Source organism: Dryobates pubescens, chromosome Z, assembly GCF_014839835.1.
Source record: "Dryobates pubescens isolate bDryPub1 chromosome Z, bDryPub1.pri, whole genome shotgun sequence".
Taxonomy (NCBI): domain Eukaryota; kingdom Metazoa; phylum Chordata; class Aves; order Piciformes; family Picidae; genus Dryobates; species Dryobates pubescens.
This window is the reverse complement of record NC_071657.1, coordinates 87,542,689-87,563,943: the sequence shown is the minus strand read 5'-3', so window position 1 is coordinate 87,563,943 and position 21,255 is coordinate 87,542,689. Positions and strand designations below refer to the sequence as shown.

The 21,255-nt window shown below is 52.9% G+C and overlaps 1 protein-coding gene across 1 annotated transcript; it reads right to left on the bottom strand.

Annotated features, from left to right (window-relative positions):
- Window positions 1-3,622: 3,622 nt before the first annotated feature.
- Window positions 3,623-20,726, bottom strand: LOC104296578 (receptor-type tyrosine-protein phosphatase epsilon). Its single transcript, XM_054178757.1, has 25 exons — window positions 20,486-20,726; window positions 18,182-18,472; window positions 17,715-17,812; window positions 16,214-16,406; window positions 15,930-16,041; window positions 15,545-15,791; window positions 15,251-15,290; window positions 13,964-14,069; window positions 13,727-13,794; window positions 13,296-13,438; window positions 13,076-13,163; window positions 12,411-12,481; window positions 10,823-10,859; window positions 9,975-10,072; window positions 9,350-9,466; window positions 8,167-8,324; window positions 7,953-8,088; window positions 7,598-7,747; window positions 7,324-7,423; window positions 6,738-6,817; window positions 6,149-6,283; window positions 5,612-5,737; window positions 4,896-5,053; window positions 4,487-4,622; window positions 3,623-4,003 (listed from the first exon to the last, which is right to left on the bottom strand). Exons 1-25 carry the CDS (start codon window positions 20,724-20,726, stop codon window positions 3,929-3,931), a joined length of 3,204 nt encoding a protein of 1,067 aa, XP_054034732.1. The 3' UTR covers window positions 3,623-3,928.
- Between the last annotated feature and the right edge of the window lie 529 nt (window positions 20,727-21,255).

Sequence of the window (21,255 nt, the reverse complement as noted above, 5' to 3'; positions counted from 1 at the left end):
GAGAGAATTTGCTGTTAGAGAGATACTCTATGGTGAACATGAATCTCTGAATCCTGATGATGTTCCTGTAGGAAATGGTCTTGCTAAAAAGCTCATCAAGCTTGCTCCTTCTAATTATGCAAACATTCTGGCAAGCAGAATTGTGGCAAGAAATTATGGTGGAGCTCCTCCTATGGTTGGCCAATTCACTGATCAATTGAGGCAATTGGATGATAGCATGACACGTTTCTTTGTTTTTAGCCATTGAAACTCTGTCTGGTGAAATAAAGAATTGCATGAAAGAGCTGAAGGATGAATTTAAAAACACCATATGCCAATTGGCACAAAGAGATAATTCCAATTCTTCCTCCAGATGTGTACAGGTTTCATCTGTGAGAAACAGACATCCTCCAAGGAGGTCATTCCAAAACAGACCAAACCAAAGCAGACCACCAAGGCAGTCACGTAGGACTATTTGGATTACCCTGTGTGATCAGTTTGGTGAGAACATGAACAGATGGGATGGCCAACCAACTTCTAATCTTTTCAGGAGACTGAGGGAACTGCAAAGTGGCAGAACCTGGGGTAGCAATACCAGAAGGGTAGCTGTTACTTCCACAGTTCCCCAGGACAACTCTAGTAGCTCCAACAGTGGCTCCAGCTCTAACACTGCACAGTGTGCTCGTTGCACCTGTGGACATGTTCCCCATAACTAGGGGTGCCCTGCCTCCCGCCAGGGGGAGGAGAGGGGTAATAGAGATAACAGAATCTATTGGGATGTGTACATCCAGTGGCCTGGCACTTCACACTTTCAGAAGTACAGGGGCTTGGTTGACACAGGAGCTCAGTGCACCATATTGCCATCAAATTATCAGGGATCAGAGTCCATAACTATTCTGGGAGTCACTGGTGGATCTCAAGAGTTAAGTAAAGTGGAGGTTAATATAAGCTTAACTGGTAAGCAGTGGAAAAAGCATACAGTTGTGACCGGACCTGATGCACCTTGTATTTTGGGAATTGATTTTCTGAGAGAAGGGCGTTTCAAAGACCCTAAGGGTTACAAATGGGCTTTTGGAGTAGCTTCTGTAGAAATTGATGGACAAAGGCTGAAACTGTCTGCTAGACCTGAGCTTTCTGATGAATCTACAATTGTGGGACAGCACAAGATTCAGGACATTAAGTTGCTGGTTGCTTCTCAGACTGTGCATCACAGACAATACAGAACCAACCGTGACTCTTTGTTGCCCATTCAGAATCTGATTCGTCATTTGGAGAGTCAGAAAGTCATCAGCAAAACTCATTCACCTTTCAACAGTCCAGTGTGGCCTGTGCGAAAGCCGAATGGAGACTGGCGTCTGACAGTGGACTACCGAGCCCTGAATGAAGTAACACCGCCTATGAGTGCAGCAGTACCAGACATGATGGAACTCCAGTATGAGCTGGAATCCAAAGAGGCCAAATGGTATGCTACCATAGACATTGCTAATGCCTTCTTCTCTATTCCCATAGCAGAGGAATGCAGGCCTCAGTTTGCTTTCACCTGGAGAGGAATCCAGTACACTTTCAACAGACTGCCAATGGGCTGGATCCACAGCTCCAGCATCTGTCATGCAGTGATCCATGATGCTCTGGAGGAAGGTGGTGCTCCAGAACACATCCAGTTCATCGATGATATCATTGTCTGGGGTAAAACTGCTGAGGAAGTCTTTGAGAAAGGTAACAAAATCATGGACATTCTCCTGAATGCAGGTTTTGCCATCAAGAGAGACAAAGTGAAAGGTCCTACCACAGAGATCCAGTTTCTGGGAGTGCAGTGGCAGGATGGACGCAGACACATTCCAGTGGATGTGGTAAATAGAGTCTCTACCATGGCAAATCCCACCAACAAGCAAGAAACTCTGCGTTTCTTGGGGATAGTGGGATTTTGGAGACTGCACATTCCTGGATACAGTCAGATTGTGAAACCTCTGTATGATGTGACTCGAAAGAGGAACAATTTCCACTGGGGACCTGAACAACAAGCAGCCTTTGACCAGATAAAGCAAGAAGTAGTTCAAGCAGTGGGTCTGGGACCTGTCCGAGATGGTCCAGACATTAAGAACATTTTGTATACGGCTGCAGGTGACAATGGTCCAACCTGGTGCTTGTGGCAAAAAGCTCCAGGTGAGACATGTGGACGACCTCTCGGCTTCTGGAGTCGAGGTTACAGAGGTTCAGAGGCTAATTACACTCCAACAGAGAAAGAGATTCTAGCCGCCTATGAAGGAGTGAAAGCAGCTTCTGAAGTAATTGGAACTGAATCACAACTTCTCTTAGCTCCCAGATTGCCAGTTTTGAATTGGATGTTCAAAGGCAAAGGTTCCACACCACATCATGCCACAGATTCCACCTGGTCTAAGTGGATGGCTCTGATAACACAGGGAAATCTTGAAAGACCTGGTCTGGTGGAGGTGATCTCAAGTTGGCCTGAAGGTACCAACTGTACTAAACCTCCAGAGGAGAGAGTAACTCGTGCTGAACACCAGGAACATCTCCCCTTGAGCAGGGCTGCCTCTCAGTGTAAGGAGATATTAGTTAAATAAGTACTTTTAAAGTGGACTGAATCACTTAGTGTAACCATGTTGTACTTTTGGCTTAGCTTTACTTACTCAGCATGAGTAGCGTGAGTTGCTGAAGCCTTGGGCCACAAGCGTAACAGTCCACTTAGAAACTTTGAAAACCAAGCTAAATTGCATAAAGGCTCATTCCAAATCTCTCCTATCTCGATTTCCCCTTGCATATGTCCTCTGTGCAGTAACAGAGTGAACTGTTCCATCAAACTCTGTTCGGCTGCACTTCTACAAATTCTTTAAGTGATCTTAAATACTCATCCATGACAGAGCCCATGCCCCATGCCCCCATGTCCTTGAATGATGCCTGTCAGTCTTTCTGACTCCCAGAGGTGTTCTGGGCATCTCTCATGTGAGTTTGGATGGTGTCTGTGGTGGAAATCAGTGAAGGGTGATGTCCCTCAATGAACATCTTGGGCAGTATTGTGTTCTGTGCTCATGCTGTGGTCAAGGTGAGAGACCTGTGTGCTTTCATCTCCTTTGCAGCCCCTGTGCCAAGTGAAACCTGGAGGAAAAGTGAAGATTGAGGCTGAAACATGGCCAACACAGAGTCTTTATTAGTGAGACACAAGGCAGAGCCATAGGGTCAGTCTTGGCTCTGAGACCTCCTTCCTCTTGAGTAGTAAAGGCAGAACCAGTCTCTGTGGTGCAGCAGCCTCTGCTGGAACCACATCTAAGATATCTAAATTGAGCCACTACAACCTGGATTGCCATGATGGAGCCAGACAGGATGCTGAGGAGGCCTCTCTGGAACTGACAGAGCTGTGGCGTCTGGACCACCATCAGGAAGATGGAGCTCCAGAATGGGAATGTGTGGATTAGAAAGAACCAGGCTAGCCCTGCAGGACTGTGTATTGTTCCTCTCTTGGTTCTTGTTTGCCATGGGCTTCATGCTTCTCCCAAAGTAGGACACGTACCTTGTGGTCCTGATCCCTGTGGACCTTACAGCAGTTTGATGCTCCCCTGCCAAAACATAGCTTTGGTGTTGGTGGAGCTATCTCTGCAGTTTTCCTGAGGCTGCCTGAAGGCTGGATGGGACAGCTGGTTCTCTTTACCCCTGGTACATTTAGGACAAAACCTGGTACCTCTATTCTGGTCTGCATACTTGGGCTGTGATTGTAGCTATGTTCCTGTGTGAACTCTGTGTAGAAGAGTCAGGTTCCCACTTCAGAGCCTGCATACAATCTGGGGAGAGTCTAGCCTGTGCTCTCCAGCCACAGAGAATCCTTGGGGTGGCTTTTCAGGGGAGTAAAGCATCTTTAGACTGTGTTTCCACTGTTACTAATGGAAGATTGCCAAGAGAGTCGAAGTCCTGGCCAGAGATGGGCTGTGGCCACACCTTACTTGAAATTCCCATAGGTTTCAAATGAATTCAAGTAACTGATGGCTAGCTCGTAGCAGAGTCCATACTGCTCCTGAGGACAGAGGACACACATGAGAATCTGGTACACCAATACTCACAGAATAGTGCAAGCTTTGGTTGCTAGCAGCTTCCTGAGCAAGCATGGGTACAGCCCACTTTCCTCATCTCATTTGCATCCCACCTTCAACCCACTGAGGCATGGACTACCCTAATGCTGGAGCCATCTGGTCTGTGGAGGAAAGCCATGAGGGTCCATGGCACAAAGCATCTGCTGTTCACTCCCATCCAGGGTGCTCCCTCTGTGATGGCCTCTAGCCATGGGTGCAGGGCAGGCACCTGAGCACCCAACAGTGTAACCCCACACTGAGCAGGCCAGATGGACCATACAGTGGCAGCTCAGCCTCCTGAATACTTTGGTGCCCATCTAGTTCTGCAGAACCTGCCCAAGTAAGTGGGTATGTCCCAGTGGCAGAAAGCAGGCTATGGCTCTTGCTCTGGTGTTGCCATCCCAACTGAGTTTGAAGTCAGCACTTACCACATCTTTAATCAGCTGTCTCCTCCGCCTCTTCACCATCCTCACAGCCTGGGATACATCCACCAGCCCCTCACTTTGGATTTGCTCACACAGGAAATTAGCAGCACAGAAGATCCCACTCCGACTGGCACCATCCCTGCAGAGGAGTGCAAGGGGAGAGTCACTTGCTCTGGGATCCCCTGGCAGGCCTAAGCCTCAGAGGTCTTCCACTAGACATGCAGGCTCTCAGGATGATCATGTTCAAAGATTCTGCACCCAGCCAACCTCCACAGGGAAGCCTTTCTGCCTGAACACAGCTGAGTTCGTGTTCATATGTCTGCCCAAGATGCAGCTGAGATGCCAGTTCAGTGACACAGCCTGGGCTGAGCCAGCTCCAAGCCACAGATGCTCCTCAAGAGACATCACTCACCAGCAGGTGACAAGAATATGCCCATCTCGGCTCTGCCGATGGTGTGTCTCCACCTTCCCTAGCAGGCTTATGATGGTGGCAGAGTGTGGGGGAAGGGGCTGCTGCATGGGCCAGTCCTTCAGTTGCCACAGCCGGACTTCCAGTGCAGACTTCTTGGGCTAGTGGGGAAGAAAAACAGTGGGGTGGGCAGAGAAACCTGATTTCATAGAGGGAAGAGAGGCACAGCATGCCAGTCCTGGCTTAACCATGCATACTGGATCAATGGAGCAGCCCCATAGTGCAATGGTCCAGTCCCAGACTTTGCTCTTCTTTGAGTGCTCTGAGACCAGCAGATGGACAGAGCATACTACAAGAGCTGAGCAACAAGTGCAGCTCATATGAATGCTAGTCCAGTGTCCAGCTACCTCTAAGAGCCATCCACATCCACCAACTACCAGTGAAATGGGCAAACTCTATCCATGGCTGCTGTCCTCCAGTTAGGAAGGGGTGCAAATACACCTCTGCATGTAGCCTCACCATTTTGGACTAACCTATCTCTTAAAGCAAAAGACCTTGCTCTGACCAGTGCCCTTCCAGTACTTTCTCAGATCCCTCTGACCATTGTGGCCTCTGCCATGACTAACTCTCTCTTTAACCCTAAATCAAAGCCTTCCAGTACTAGAGCACAGTCAGTCCTGCTCTCAAAGGACTTTGCCATTTCTGTGCAAAGAGCCCACCTGCTGCCTATTGGTGAGGGCGAGTGTCCAGACTGTGAAGCCAGTTCCAGGCTCTTCTGAGATCAGATGGACAAGGAAACGGCCATAGGCAGCTTCGTCTTGGGTAGGCCAGAACTCCACATATGTCTGGCGGGGGAGACATATGCATGACCACACAAAGCCCCAACCTGCATGCCTGGCAGAGCTCAGCACATCATACAGATGTGCACTGCTCCCTTGACTATGAGCCACAGTGTGCACAGAGGTGCTCTGCCTGCCATTTGCTGGGGACCAACCCACAGTGCAGCAGCCACAAGAATAACTCTCCCACTGAGAGGACATCTGGGCAAGCATAAGCAAAACCTGAGGAATGCTCTCTTGTTATGAGACTGAGGACATGTGTCCACTGTAGTGCCGCGGCGCTGGGTCCTCAGAGTCCACAAGTTTGCAGCAAGCAGGGCTCTTGTGAGAAGAAACGTGCAAGGACAAAGGCAGAAAGCACACTTCCTGGTCCCACAGAAAGCGGGGAGAGGGAAGGGCTGCATGTGGGATGCTGACCTTGTCCAGCTCCTGGAGCTCGTTCAGGACAACCACTGATGTGCAGGTGTAATCCCAGACCAGAGCCCAAAAATCCACCAGCGTGGTGTCAAAGGGCAGCTGGGTGATGATGAGTCTGTCCTCCTCTGTGTATGTCTGCAAAACACCCCAGGGTTTGGGGAAGAAAGAATCACACAATCCAGCCCAAGAGCCCTCCCTGGCAGCAGGAGCTGCTCCTTGCAGCCCGGTGTCTGCAGGCCTGGGGCAGACTCCAGAAAGACACAGGGCACCTTGTCAGAGCACAACTGCACCCTACACCCACACCCCCTCAGCTCATCACCACTGGCCCTGCTCCCACCAGGCAAAAGGCAGTAGTTGTGGCAGCCCACTGAGCTGCCTGTGCTGGCAGGGCTTAGACTGATCACTCAGGACATCCTCTGGTGGTAGCAAGGCCCCAGCCACTACAAAGTAGTCGCTATGAGGAAGGTCCAGAGCTGGGACATCTCTGGAGCAGGTGGCATGGCCTACCCTTGCCTTGAGCAGTGGTGCCCTAGAGGTGTCTCTGCTGCAAACTGCAGTCCCCACCCTCCAGCTGGGGCTGAACCCTTACGTCGACAAACACGGCGTTGATGTAACCTGGTGATCCATCTGCATTCAGTGATGACATCAGGATGGGCCGGTAGGAATCCGCTGCAGAGGCAAGGGGCAGAGAGAGAAATGAGGAGCCATCCTCTCTTCACACAGAGGCATGGGACTTCCCCTGCAAATGGTGGGGTCAGCACAGCTCCTTGCAGCACTGGCTGGAGAAGCTTGGATGAAAAGGCACCACCAGCTCAGGGCTGCCTGACGTGATGTCTAAAACCCCAAGGGTGGAGTCACAGAGGCACAGTAGGTCCACCCTCCCTCACTGCTCTGGGCCCAGTTCCTCATCTGGGCTCTTTCCCAGGGATATGTTTATCCCAGGTGTATCCCATACATGTATGCCTCCAGCAAGCCCAGAAGGAAGCCTGGAAGGTCCTACTCCCATGGTAGGACCATTGTAATCTATATCACCAACCAGAAAATGGTGGTTGGACCTTAGGCAGAACTTGCTAGTGGCAGGCCTGTAGGAAAGCAGCCAGGCAGCATCATCCCCTCATGCTCCTCTCAGGTGCCAGGCTGCAGAGCATGTGGATGCCCAGCCCTGCCAGTGATACCTGGTAGGATCCCTGGCTTGCGGTTCTTGGGCTGGTTGCTGGGTTTCTCTGCTTCACTGCATGGCAGGAGCTGGAACAACTCAGAAAACTTCTGCAGGGCCTGTAGAGATGATTCAGCCAAGCAAGTCCTGCCTGTGAACTCCTCACAATTTTATCCACCCCAGAGAAATGCCTCTGTCATCAGCATTCATCTCTGGGGCAGGGAGCAGTAGTGGGGAGGCATCGCAGACCAGCCCCAGCAGCACAACCCAAGCGCACTAGATCCTGCTGGTACCTTGAACTCCTTCTCAAGGACATTGTTACATCTTGAGGTCTCAGCTTCTCGAAGGCAGCGGACATGGCTGGTTATGCTCTCCACTGGGATCCCAGTGCTGCCACAGAGCAAACCTTCAAGCAGCACCTCGTACAAGAAGGTATACTGATCCTGCATGAGGACATGGATCAGCTGCACAGTTTGGGACATGCCATTGACAACATTATTCTTCAGTCTCCATCAGCTAGCAGCTCCAGTCCCTGCGGCTAGACCACGTGTGGCATGGCCAGTGTGGCTTTGCAAGCCACATCCCTGGGGAGGGCTGGAAACAGATATACAGCCTGGCAGCATACAGGAAGCAGCTAACTCTCCTCACCTTGGTCTGCACCATGCTAACTCGCTGCTCCCGCAGCCTCTGCACACAGTGAAACACATCCACCTTCCCCTCAGCCTTCGCCATCTTCAGGAGGAAGTCCAGGGCAATGAAGGTACCTGTGCGCCCAATCCCTGCACTAAGGACACAGAAAACCATAGCTCAGCACTGCCTTGGCCAGCCTGGCTCCAGCACCTAAGCTCTCCCAGCCCAGTACCTGCAGTGCACCAACACGGGTCCAACAGGTGCTTCCAAAGCCCTCTTGTTCACCACCTCCACTAATGACAGGAGCTGAGCAGGGTTTCTGGGCACCCCATGGTCTGGCCACAGCAGGTAGTGAAACTGCTCCACCACTCTTGGGAGAGCACAGCCTGCCTGCAAAGGAGAGGCAGCTGGCAGCAGGGAGCAGGAATCAAAATGGAAACTTGCATGAAGTAAGTAGGGAGCAACGGAGAAAACCAGAGGGACACCAGTACACAAGGCTGCCCCCAGCATCCCCATCAAAGTGACTGCTCCACTACAGCTCATCAGATAGCACAGGGCACTTCGTTCCCTGCTTTCCCATGCTGTGAACAGTGAACTCAGACCAATAAATGCAGCTTGTGTTTCATAAAAAACCAAACCAAACCAAAATTTACAGTTTAGTCACTGAAAACCCCTGGATTCCCCTGGCTCCCCCAGAATAGGTATTTCCTACTGCACTTTGGTTACCAGCCCATCATATGTTTTTTCCCCTAAACATCACATTGACTTGGCCTGAATTAATGAACTACTATGTACCATGATCAGATGCTCTTGGAGCTTTACCTTTCATCTAGGCTTTCCTCTGGGCAAGCTAAGAAAAGACAAGAGTGTGCATAAATTTGGTTTCTTTGTATTTGACTCATTTCCCACTCCTTGCATTTCCTTCAGTTTCTGCTTGTTATTTGAGGTATGACTTCAGCAGAAGTAACCACTTTGAGAAATGCCATGCTTAAACCATGAACTATCTGTTCACATAAGTGGCCACAGTGTTTCAGTGTGGACCCTCTGCACATCAGTCCAGGGGAAGGCAGGCACCTGCCCCATCATTCTGGATTTCAGAGATGTCATTTTAGACACTTTAATTGGTTTTATACCCTTGTGATCACTTCAGCCAAGCCCTCAAGGATGCATGTTCTGCCCACATACATCATCAGTCCAGACACATCTGGGGTGACCGCTGAAGCTGACCAGCTGCCTTTGCTTGGCACAGAAATCTGGGCCTGTTGCTCTGGCATGGCATCCAGTGATAGCAACACTGACTTGCTAGTGCTGGAGACCATACGGTCTCCTCACAGGGTCTCTTGGCTGACAACTGCCACTACTGCTGAAACACAAAAGCATCCTGCTTCTCCACCTCAGCTACACACCAGGCTTACCTTCTGCAGGCAGAAGATGCGTGTGACAAGGCCCATGGTGGTCCTGGTGTTGTTAAGTGTGACAGTGAAGTCCCCATAGACTTGCTTCTGCTCTGGCCAATACTGTTCACACTTGTTCTGTCAACAGCAGGAAGACAGCTAAGCACCAGCAGACACAGGGAGGACTGCAAGCCACCAGTGCTGTGAATCTGATCTCTGCCCTCTTAGAATCATTTAGATTGGAAAAGACCATGAAGTCCAGCTGTTAACCTAGCACTGCCAGGCCCATTACTAAACCCTGTCACTGAACACCATATCTACACATCTTTTAAATATCTCCAAGAATGGCTGCTCAACCACTTCCCTGGACAACCTGTTCTGGTGCCTCTCAACCCTTTTGGTGAAGAATTTTTTCATACTGCTCAGTTTAAACCTCCCCTGGAACAACTTCAGGTAATTTTCTCTTGTCCTATCACTTGTTGGGAGAAGACACTGACCCCCACATGGTTACAACCCCCTTTCAGATAGTTGCAGAGAGAGTTAAGGTCTCACATCAACACGCACACTGGGAGCAAAGCAAAGCAGGGAAGGGGGCCTGGGCTTTGGAGAGGCCCAAGCTGAGCACAGGCTGAGATAATTTTTCTACCTTGTTCTGCTCCACTAAGCCTGTCAGCATCACTATGACCGAGGTCTTCTCCTGCCAAACCATCTGCCAGAAGTCCACCACTGTTCCAGGCAAGGGGCCTTGAGGAGGAAGAGAAGAGCCCTGTGTCAGTGTTCAAGCCATAGGGAGGTAGCTGCTCCCAGGCACAACTCACACATTCCCAGGCTGTGAGCAGCTCTGGGTTTCCCTTTGCCCAGGGACTAACACTGCACATCCTGGGCATAGCAACAAGTGGCAGGGGGTGCTGGACACCTTCCCTTCATCACCCATGTCAGAAACTGGCACAAGAAAGAGGGGGCAAGTGAGCCCAGGATACATCAGTGATTCACTGCTGCTCCAGGGACTTCTCCATTCAGACCCTCGAGATGACCATGAGTTACTCCCACATTTAGGGTGCTAGTTCTTGAAGATCACTTCTGGAGCTTTTCAAGAAGCCTGAGACCTGTTATGCTGCACAGAGCAGACAAACTCATCCCAGCTTTGAAATTTCAGAAAGAGCTTGTCTCCAAGTGCACTAAGTGCAGATGTGTCAGGCACTTGCCAGTTTGTCCCTGTCAACACCACCTGCCAAAAGGAACAAACTAGGCTTGTGAATGGAAGTATCATGTCCTCAGCCTGGGCACTGCAAAGACCATCTCCAGCTGGCCCCTGCCAAATTAACACTGAGGCCTTCTACGCCCTGTAGCAGCCATAACTACTGTCCAAGACAGAGGCTTAGGAGATACAGGGCCTTGGACTGAGCTCTTAGACTACGGTCCCAGTTCCCCACTCCTCAAAGTGCTCAGGGCAGCAACTGACATGTCCTGAGCATCAGAGCTGGAAGCACCTACCTTGAGCTGCAATGAAGAAACGTGGACTCCGGTAGCTCTGTGGGGAAGAGGTTCAAACAGCTCTAATCACACCGTTAAAACATTTAACAGAGAATGAAATAAAGGACCCATCCCCACAAACATCAAAGTCCAGCACCCTTGGCACAGCATGTCCTACAGCACCACTCCTGGCCACCACAGGGAGTAGGTACTCAGGGACAGCATCTTGGCTTCTGTCCATTCACATGGGTCCTTTTCTTGTTGCACACAAACCCAGAGTATTCCAGGGATATCAGAGAGGATGCATGTAGTCTACCTGGACTTCAGGAAGGCCTTTGAAACCGTCCCCCATAGCAAACTCCTGGCCAAGCTGTCAGCCCACGGCTTGGACAGCAGCACTCTGTGCTGGGTTAGGAACTGGCTGGAGGGCCCAGGCCAGAGAGTGGTGGTGAATGGTGCCACATCCAGCTGGCAGCCAGTCACTAGTGGTGTGCCCCAGGGATCAGTGCTGGGCCCCATCCTGTTCAATATCTTTATTGATGATGTGGATGAGGGGATTGAGTCAGTCATCAGTAAATTTGCAGATGACACCAAGCTGGAGGCAGGTGTTGATCTGTTGGAGGGTAGAAGGGCTCTGCAGAGGAACCTTGACAGGCTGGACAGATGGGCAGAGTCCAACAGGATGGCATTCAACAAGTCCTAGTGCCAGGTGCTGCACTCTGGCCACAACAACCCCATGCAGAGCTACAGGCTGGGGTCAGAGTGGCTGGAGAGCTGCCAAACAGAAAGGGACCTGGGGGTACTGGTTGACAACCGCCTAAACATGAGCCAGCAGTATGCGCAGGTGGCCAAGAAGGCCAATGGCATGCTGGCCTGCATCAGGAATAGTGTAGCCAGTAGGAGCAGGGAAGTCATTCTGCCCCTGGACTCAGCACTGGTTAGGCCACACCTTGAGACCTATGTCCAGTTCTGGGCCCCTCAGTTTAAGAAGGGCATCAAGACACTTGAACGTGTCCAGAGAAGGGCAACAAGGCTGGGGAGAGGCCTTGAGCACAGCCCTGTGAGGAGAGGCTGAGGGAGCTGGGGTTGTTCAGCCTGGAGGAGGATCAGGGGAGACCTTACTGCTCTCTACAACTACCTGAAGGGAGATTGTAGCCAGAAGGGGGTTGGTCTCTTCTCCCAGGCAACCAGCACCAGAACAAGAGGACACAGTCTCAAGCTGTGCCAGGGGAAGTTTAGGCTCAAGGTGAGGAGAAAGTTCTTTACAGAGTTGTTAGCTGTTGGAATGTGCTGCCCAGGGAGATGGTGGAGTCACCGTCCCTGGAGGTATTCAAGAGGGGATTGGACATGGCACTTGGTGCCATGGTTTAGTAGTCATGAAGTCTTGGGTGACAGTTTGGACTTGATGATCTTTGAGGTCTTTTCCAACCTTATTGATTCTATGATTCTATGAAAGTGACATCCCAAGATCTGCCAACAGTTGAGGGTAGCAAGTGCCAGACTTTGAGGCAACCCATGTGGGCAGGACTGTCCTCATTTAGCCAGGCACCTCTCCTACCCTACCCAAGAACCTCTACCCTGCCCAGGGTAGCAATTCCTTGCTACCTACATCCACATAGCTGGCATTGATGTAGCCGTTCCCTGTGTCAGAGGGCTGCAGCACCACACGACAGTGATCATCTGAAAGAGAAAGGACATAGGAGATGGTGGACTGTCTCTTTGGGGCAGTGACAAGATGACTGCTTAAGGAGGGGGATGTAATTTAGGAAAGACCAGGACTATCTGCCTCTTCCTTAGCACCACTCCAGACCTCAGGACATGTTTAGAGGTAAAGAACAGTTAGTGAGATGAAAGGTCACATGACACAGGGGGAAAGGCAATGTGTTTTTAGGGAAGATTGTTAGCACGAGGGCCAAGTATCAACACCATGTGGGACCCAGAGGAGCTTTAAGTTTTGGTAGAAATTGGGTCACTTCCTCTGCATTCCCACAAACAGCCACTGCTGAACTAGCATCAGGAGCAGGAATACAGTGGTGAATGATTAAGCTTACAGGGAGATCAAAGGTGCAGGACAAAGATTCTCCAACTAGATATAAAACAATGGGGCCAAAATTGTGATTTTGGAAAATCCCTCTGGGTGTCAGTGGCAGTGGAGGATGAGACAAGGAACTCAGCACTGCTGAAAAGCTTGAGAGGCTCCTACACCAGCCCAGCAAGCAGTACTGTGCAACCCTTTCCAAGTGCCTGTGTTAACCCCTGAAGATCTTTGCTTACATGGAACGATGCTCTTGTAGCGGTTCTTACTCTGATTACACAGCTCGTTCCCAGTATCGCAGGGATGCAACAAAGTGGAAGACAGTTGCTGCAGAGGAAGAAGACAAGCCCACTCTGTATTGCCATGTGTTCTGGGTCTGGCCAAGGCCAGCCGCATCACACAGCCAAGGAAGGGCTGAGAGCTGGGTGAGACGGTTGGGAAAGCAAAGCTAAATGAGACCTGATACTCTCTCAGACGTCCAGCACCATAGGTATCAACTAATTCATCCTCTGTCTGCTCTGCTTCTATTTCTGCCCTCTTAAACCTCTTCAGAGCCTCCAGCAGTTCCTCTGTGGGAATCTGTGTGTTTATCGTGCACACACCTGTGGAGAACATGAGGTCAGGAGTTTAATATGCACATGATGGCTGGCCCTGGTACTCTGCAGCTGTGACTGAGCTAGCATTAAGTGGTCAGAACACCATCAAACCCTGGGTTGTCACTCCCTACAGAGATCCTTTTCTCCTGGGAAGTGTCTCTTTTCCCCATATCCGCCAGATCTGAACTTCTTGTTCCTGTAAGGACTTTACAGAGCCTGTAAGCATGCTATGCCTGTGCTTTTAACAGATGGCATGTACAGACAAAGCGTGCAGGGCCTCTGCTCATACCATACCTCCTCGACTGGTTTGTAGGGGGACAGTGCTGTTGTTCTCCAAGGTTTTGGAACTGTTGTGCTTTCGCCTGAAAAATAGCAAGTCAGACCCACAGACCAGCATAAGAGAGAGACAGAGAAGAGGCTGTTGCCAATGTAACAGCCCTACCTCCCACTCAGGGTCCACTTGGACACTCCTTAGCAGGGCAATATGCTGGATGCCTCAGAGAGAGCAGGAGAGATGAGGCACATACTGACCTGAAGAGCACAAAGAGCAGCAAAATCCCAAGTGCCAGGAGTGCAACAAACAGTGCTAATGCTGTAACTGCGGACATCCTGCTCAGCAGAGGCACTGACTTCTGCCCTGCAACCAGCAAAGGCCAGGCTTGAGGCTCTGCACATCTTGAAACAGATGTTCAGAGATCATGTAGGGGTATGGGATGCAAAGCATCTTTAGTAATCTCCCGCCACTGGCTGTGCACTTGAAAATACCTAAGTTGTTATAGGTCATTTCCACAGCCAGAGCCCAGTGAGGCATTTGCATTTATCACAGTATCACAGTATCACAGTAACTAAGGTTGGAAGAGAACCCAAGGATCATCAAGTCCAACCTGTTCCAACAGACCTCACGACTAGACCATGGCACCAAGTGCCACGTCCAATCTCCCCTTGAACACCTCCAGGGACGGTGACTCCACCACCTCCCTGGGCAGCACATTCCAATGACGAATGACTCGCTCAGTGAAGAACTTTTTCCTCACCTTGAGTCTAAACCTCCCCTGGCACAGCTTGAGACTGTGTCCCCTTGTTCTGGTGCTGGTTGCCTGGGAGAAGAGACCAACCCCCTCCTGCCTACAACCACCTTTCAGGTAGTTGTAGAGGGTAATGAGGTCACCTCTGATCCTTCTCTTCTCCAGGCTAAACAATCCCAGCTCCCTCAGCCTCTCCTCATAGGGCTGTGCTCAAGGCCTCTCCCCAGCCTTGTTGCCCTTCTCTGGACACGTTCAAGTGTCTCGATGTCCTTCCTAAACTGAGGGGCCCAGAACTGGACACAGTACTCAAGGTGTGGCCTAACCAATGCAGAGTACAGGGGCACAATGACCTCCCTGCTCCTGCTGGCCACACTATTCCTAATACAGGCCAGGATGCCATTGGCCCTCTTGGCCACCTGGGCACACTGCTGGCTCATGTTTAGGCAGGTGTCAATCAGCACCCCCAGGTCCCTCTCTGTTTGGCAGCTCTAAGGGGCTGCACATGAACAGGGTGGGCAGCAGGACTTGAGAGACAGTATGCAATGATGGCAGGCATATTGCATAGCCTAGCTGCCATTGGTGCCCACAACTACCCCAGTGCTCCAAGGCTGCCCAAAGGCAATCCACATAGATAACCTAGAGATCCAGAGAGCTTCCATGAAGTTGGAACAAAGACAGTGAGACCCCACCACACCTGCATCTGGCCAGCTCATCTCAAGGGGGAGAAGCCAGTCTGGGAAAAGGGTACATGTGGAAAAGAGGATCAGGCAGAGGGAATAAGGAGCCCACTTACCAACAGAGAAGCTGTAGCAGATGCAGGTGAACTTCTCCGCCTGTTGGAGGAGATGGGAGGCAGAGCTCAGGCCACTCCTGCCCCACTGCTCACCCTGCAGGCAAAGGCCTCCCACCCACAGATGCTGAATGCTGCAGCTGTAGCCCAAGAGCCCTGGGACACTGTCCTGCCAAGGTACTCGGTCCCTCAGCAGAGGGACTGGGAATGGATCCCGTGCAGCACTGACAAAGCCTGACAAGAGGCCTGGCCCCAGGTGGCAGCATCCCCAGCAAGCAGGACCCCTACGATGGGTACCTGCTGGGAGTGCTGGACGAAGCGCAGAAGGGCTGTGTAGTTCCAGCCAGGCTGGAGGGCAGCGTTGTGGTAAGCTGGCCCCTGGGTCCCATCGCCCAGCACAAAGTCAGCAGGGGCTGTGAGGTTGAGCACGGCAGCCACGTAGGTGCCAGGCTGCCCGCTGGCATTGAAGGGCTGTGGCTCCCCCGCGCAGGCATCTTCCACGGCCGTGATGTTGTGCGTGGTGGCCACAACGAGTTGGATCTCCCTGTGAGGCAGAGTGGTGAGAGGGCTGGGGGAGACGGGGCTGGGGAGAGCGAGATGGAGGGGGCTGCGGGCAAGCGGTGCCCGTGGGGAGAAGCGTGTCAGGGCTGCGGAGAGCAGAGCTGCCAGGGGCTGCGCTCACCTCGTCGTCGCCTCGGGACGGGCGATGGGGCGGAGGGGAAGCACAGCTGTGCCTTGGGACGGGGAGATGTCACGGACGCGGCGGCAGCTGACGCTGGGAGGCTGTGGAGAGTCTGGAGATAAGGCCCCGGGGATGAGCTTGAGCGGGGAGCACGGCAGGGGCTGCGTGGGGGCAGGGGCAGTCTCGGGCAGCGCAGGCTGCAGAGCCCAGCTCCTTTGCGCCCACGCTCCTCGGCGCTGGCTGGGAGACCGCAGGGCTGGGGACGCAGACACAGCAAGCCTCACCCGAGGTGTTGGTGTGAAAAGTCCACCGAGACGCGGCGCCAGCTCCGGCGGCCGTGACTCCCCGCATCGTCACCACGTAGCTGCTGCCAGCGCCGTGCTGAGGCACCGAGTGCTCGGTGGCAGAGCCACTCAGCCGCAGCCGCTCCATCTCCAGGAGGCCACCATCCTGCGTGCTCCAGCTCGTGATGTTCAGCTGGGGACGGGGCAGAGAGCTGCAGGGCAGCAGCTGCGACCTGCGCCGTGGCAACCTGCTCCCAGCGCACGGAGGCACAGCAAAGCACCCGCAAGCATCTCTCCTTGCCCACTCCTGTTGGGGAAGTCTCCCGGAAAGCAACCCTCAGGAGCCTAGGCCCATGCACTGGACCCCAAAGCAGACAAGGGGGGGGCGGCAGGAGGAGGAGAGAAGGAATTTGGAGCCAGCACCCAGGAGAGGAGAGCAGCTGCCTCTGTGAGCAAAGGATCAAGGCTCAGTGATGAGCTGAGGGCAAAAGGGAGGCTGCTCATCTGCAGAGGGGGGTGTGTGTGTAAGGAGCCCGGGCCCAGCTCACTGCTATGGAGCTGCACCACCACAGGCGCTGTGGCGACATCCTTCCCTCAGCTCCTCTTTCCTCCTGTGGAAGATTGCCCTCTGAAGGCTTTGTCAGCATTAAAAGGGGAAGAGAGAATTCCCACAAGGGATGCAGATGGAGGCTCCTTGTTTGCCAAGGCACCATCTGAATCTCTCTTGGAGAGAGACCCTGGACCATCTTCACTGCTGGGAGGAGCTTTATGGAAAGGGCTTATTGGCAATGTGCAGAGAAGCAGCTAAGCGAAAGCAGAAAAGTAAGGATTCTCCTCACAAAGGCTGGCATCTGGGAGCAGGGAACCAGTTGCAGGAGAGCCACAAGCAATGCTGTTTTCCCCCAGGAAGAGCCAGGTGGGGCACAAAGAACAAGAGTGTCTTGGGTGCCTGTCACCCTGTGGAGAGGCCTGCCCCAGGGAGGGCTTCAGCCACACTGGCAGGGGTCTCAGCGCTCCTCAGCGCCTCAAAGCAGGGCTCTACCCTGGGGAGAGCCCTGACCCACAGCCACAGCAGGCACCTCTAGCACTGAGGAAAACTCAGAGGAGTGGTGCAAGTCTGGCAGAAGAAGAGGGATTTTCAGAGGGTGGCTCAAACCAGACGTTTTCCTGTGGTAGGAAGCCTGTGCAAGAGTCACAGGAAGCCTTGGGAGGCCCCCCCCAAGCTGGGCAAACCCCAAGCTGAGCAGAAACCCCAGAGGGAAGCCCAGAGGGCAGGGAGCACCCAGCGCTTCTCCAGGCAACTGCATAGCACAAGGAATGTCTAAGGTGAGAGAGCAAATGCTCCTGCTCCTCACGGCCAGATGGTCACCTGCATGCCTGCTACCTGAGGGACTCGTGGCATCCCCCTCCCCACTGTCCCCAGGCTGCTGCACAGACTTGCAGGCAGGGAGGTGCCTGGCAAGGTGAGGAGGTTCCTGGGCAGTCGGAGGCCTGCTGGTACCTGGATTCCAAGGATCTCCCCTCTGCAGGAGGGCAGCGCCTTCCACCTGAGGGAACTCGTGTTGGGATCCAGCCACGGCTCCTCTGGTTTATCTGGCACTGGGAACACAGGAGGATGGAGTCGTGCATGAGTACAGGGAGGAGGGGCTGAGCCCCAAACGGGGTGCAGGCAGCTCGTGGCCCGGGAGACAGGCCACGAGGGCACCCCCCAGGCAGGGCTTGTCCTCCACAAAGGCTCCCTGTGCTGCAGCAGCAGGAAGAGGAACAGTGTGCTGAGGAGGGGAAGAGTGAGCAGGGCACACGCCCTGCTCCGGGACCCTGCAGAGGCCCTTGGCCAGCGCCACCCAGGCTCCCAGCAGCCCCGATCCCAGCACCATCGCTGCAGGGAGCAGGTGCTTGGGCTGAAGGGCACCCTAGGTGTGACGCTCACGGGACTGCCTCTTCTCTCCTGTGCTCAGGCACACCTACCTGTTCCCTCTGTCCTGATCAGCCATGCAAAAAGGATGGTGCTGGGGGGCAGGGTGATGGTGATAGTGTAGTCAGTGAAGGGCTGGAGAAGAGGACAGGAAAATGTTCCCTCCTGGCCTTGTAGAATTTGCTCTCCCTCCACCTCGTCAGCCTCACAGGGAGCGGAGGAAGGCTCTGCCAGGCGGCACATGGCCTGCATGTTCTGGCAGGCGCCGGGGAGCCCACAGGTCCAGTTCACTTTGATGCTGGTGCTGGAAATCTCCCAGGTGCCGGGGACAACCTGGAATACCTCTGTGAAGATACACTGCAAGTGGGTGACTTCCTTAGGGCCCTTCCCCTCCCAGCCTTGCAAGTGCACTGCAGCCAGAAGTCCCTGCTCCCCACCCAGCTGGATGGGAGGCAAAAGAAGAGGCAGGGAGCAGGAGACTCGGGGGTCATGGTGGGCTCGGAAGCTGGGCATGACCTTTTGGGACAATTCTCTAAGTGAGGTTGCTCACATGGAGCAACAAAAAGGATCCTTCTGCCCTCACAGCCTCTCAGTATCACCAAGGTTGGAAGAGACCTCAGAGATCATCGAGTCCAACCTATCCAACCTCCTCTGATGGGAGCAAGAGGATCGTGGACAGGAATTAATGTGCATGAATGTGTGGACTTCCATTTCTCAATCCAATTTGTCCTGCTGCATCAAAACTGGGGTGTCAGGGGGTCTCAGAACCTCTACAGTGCAATACATGCAGCTCTTACAAAGATCAGTCCCTCTCCTGCTCTGTGTAGACCCTAGGGGAAGACTGTATTTTCCCTGGCCATGTAAGAAGCGATGATGCTTTGGCACATCATATGGCATAGCCCTGCTACACCACATATCCAGAAAGGGGATGATGGGAAAAGAGCCCTGTGCTGCTTCCCCCAGGAAAAGCTAGGAGAACTGGGGAGTCAAGAGACTGGGGCACTTATGAGGGGCTCATCCTAAACCCCAAACCTGCAGAGAGCCTGATGGACTGGCAGTTGACCCTGCTGCCTGATATTATCATCAAAGAAGCAAGGGCTGCCACGTGAAGTTGGCAAAGTACCTAAGGGGACCAGGCAAAACATTCTGCAAGCTTGGGCTGTGCTTGGGGAGGTTCACAGGAGAAACATTCCCTTACCCTGCCACAGACCTCTCAACGCTGTCTGCTGGCAACCAGCCCTGAGCACTCTCGCTGTGGCTCGTGTCTCGTGTCTCAAGGCCCTTGATGTCCTGGCAAGCTGCAGGGACCTTTTACTGGATTCCCAAGCCTCCTATTGCTCTGTGCCTCCTTGGAGGGGATCTCAGTGCTCCAAGCTCTGTCAGGATGGTGCCAGGCCTATGCCCACCATGACACAAAGCCTAGAGGGTACCAGCCTACAGAGAGCAAGGTGTGGCAGTCACAGCTGCACAATCTGAGAGAACACAGGCAGCAGAGCCCTCTGATCCCTCTGCCTCAACTGTCATGTCATGCAGACCACACACAGCTCTCTCATGCTTCTCTCCTTTGAGCACATGCTTTGGTGCTATCCCAGAAGCCCTCAGAGAGATCATTATCACCCACACCTCCAGTAAGAACCTCCCAACCCAGTGGCCAAAAGCAGACTATGTTCAGCACAGGGGACTGCCTCACAGTATCACAGTATCACAGTATAGCTAAGGTTGGAAGAGACCCCAAGGATCATCAAGTCCCACCTGTCTCCACAGACCTCATGACTAGACCATGGCACCAAGTGCCACGTCCAGTCCTCCCTTGACCACCTCCAGGGACGGTGACTCCACCACCTCCCTGGGCAGCACATTCCAATGACGAACGACTCACTCAGTGAAGAACTTACTCCTCACCTCAAGCCTAAACCTCCCCTGGCACAGCTTGAGACTGTGTGCCCTTGTTCTGGTGCTGGTTGCTTGGGAGAGGAGACCAACCCCTTCCTGGCTACAACTACCTTTCAGGTAGTTGCAGAGGGCAATGAGGTCACCCCTAAGCCTCCTCTTCCCCAGGCTAAACAATCCCAGCTCCCTCAGCCTCTCCTCACAGGGCTGTGCTCAAGGCCTCCCTCCAGCCTTGTTGCCCTTCTCTGGACACGTTCAAGTGTCTCGATGTCCTTAAACTGAGGGGCCCAGAACTGGACACAGTAGTCAAGGTCTGGCCTAACCAATGCAGAGTACAGCCTCAACACTGCCTTCAGCAATACCTAATTTTCCTCAGACAGGCAGAGCTCATGCAGTGCACAGCCTCTTTCCCCTGGCCAGGAAGGGAAGAGCGGTGCAGCCAGGATTGATCCTGATGCCTCTCTTACCTAAGCATTCCACTCTGGAATGAATACGGGTCCAGAGACCTCTGCTGTCCTTTCTAAGCCAAACTTCTCTGTATATGGGTTTCCCATGACTGATAGACTGGGCTTGTCTTGAACATTTGATTTTGGTGAAGGGTGGCTGCAAACCATCAATGCAACTCAGCATCACTTCTTCGTTCTTCTTGTAATTGTCCTTCTCTGGTGCCAGCTGGAGTCTTGAGTCCCACCGGGGCCTTTGGCACATTTCTGGCAGAAGTGAAAGTAGATGTTAGCTGGGCTGGGAGCTGATGAGCCTGCACAGGCAGGTGGAAGGAAAGAAATCCCCAGCAATCCTTCCAGCCCCTGACGTACTGGGTAAGATAATGTCCACCTGTCGGAATCTGATCCACAGACAAGGGTTTTTGGAAGAAAGCACTCTTTGTGCACTCATCCATGAAGCCCCCCTTATCCATGCAGTTCTGTTTCTTGACATTCCAAGCCATCTCCCACAGCCTCAAGCGGGGAGGCTCTCATGTTACATACCTGTGCACTATGCTTCCTGTGTACAGCCATCCTCACACTCAGCATGGCTATCCCCAACTAAGGACTGCTGCTGCCTGTGGCAGTCCTCCATCCCCACCACTTGGAGAACATTAGTCTTCCCCCAGGTGCATCCCCCACAGCCTCCTGCCCCAGTGCCAAGGGGTTACCCAGGCCTGGGGACTCAGGACTCCCTTCAGTTCACTCCACTCCAATTCCTGTGGCCACAGATGTCATTAGAGTCCTTCACCTGC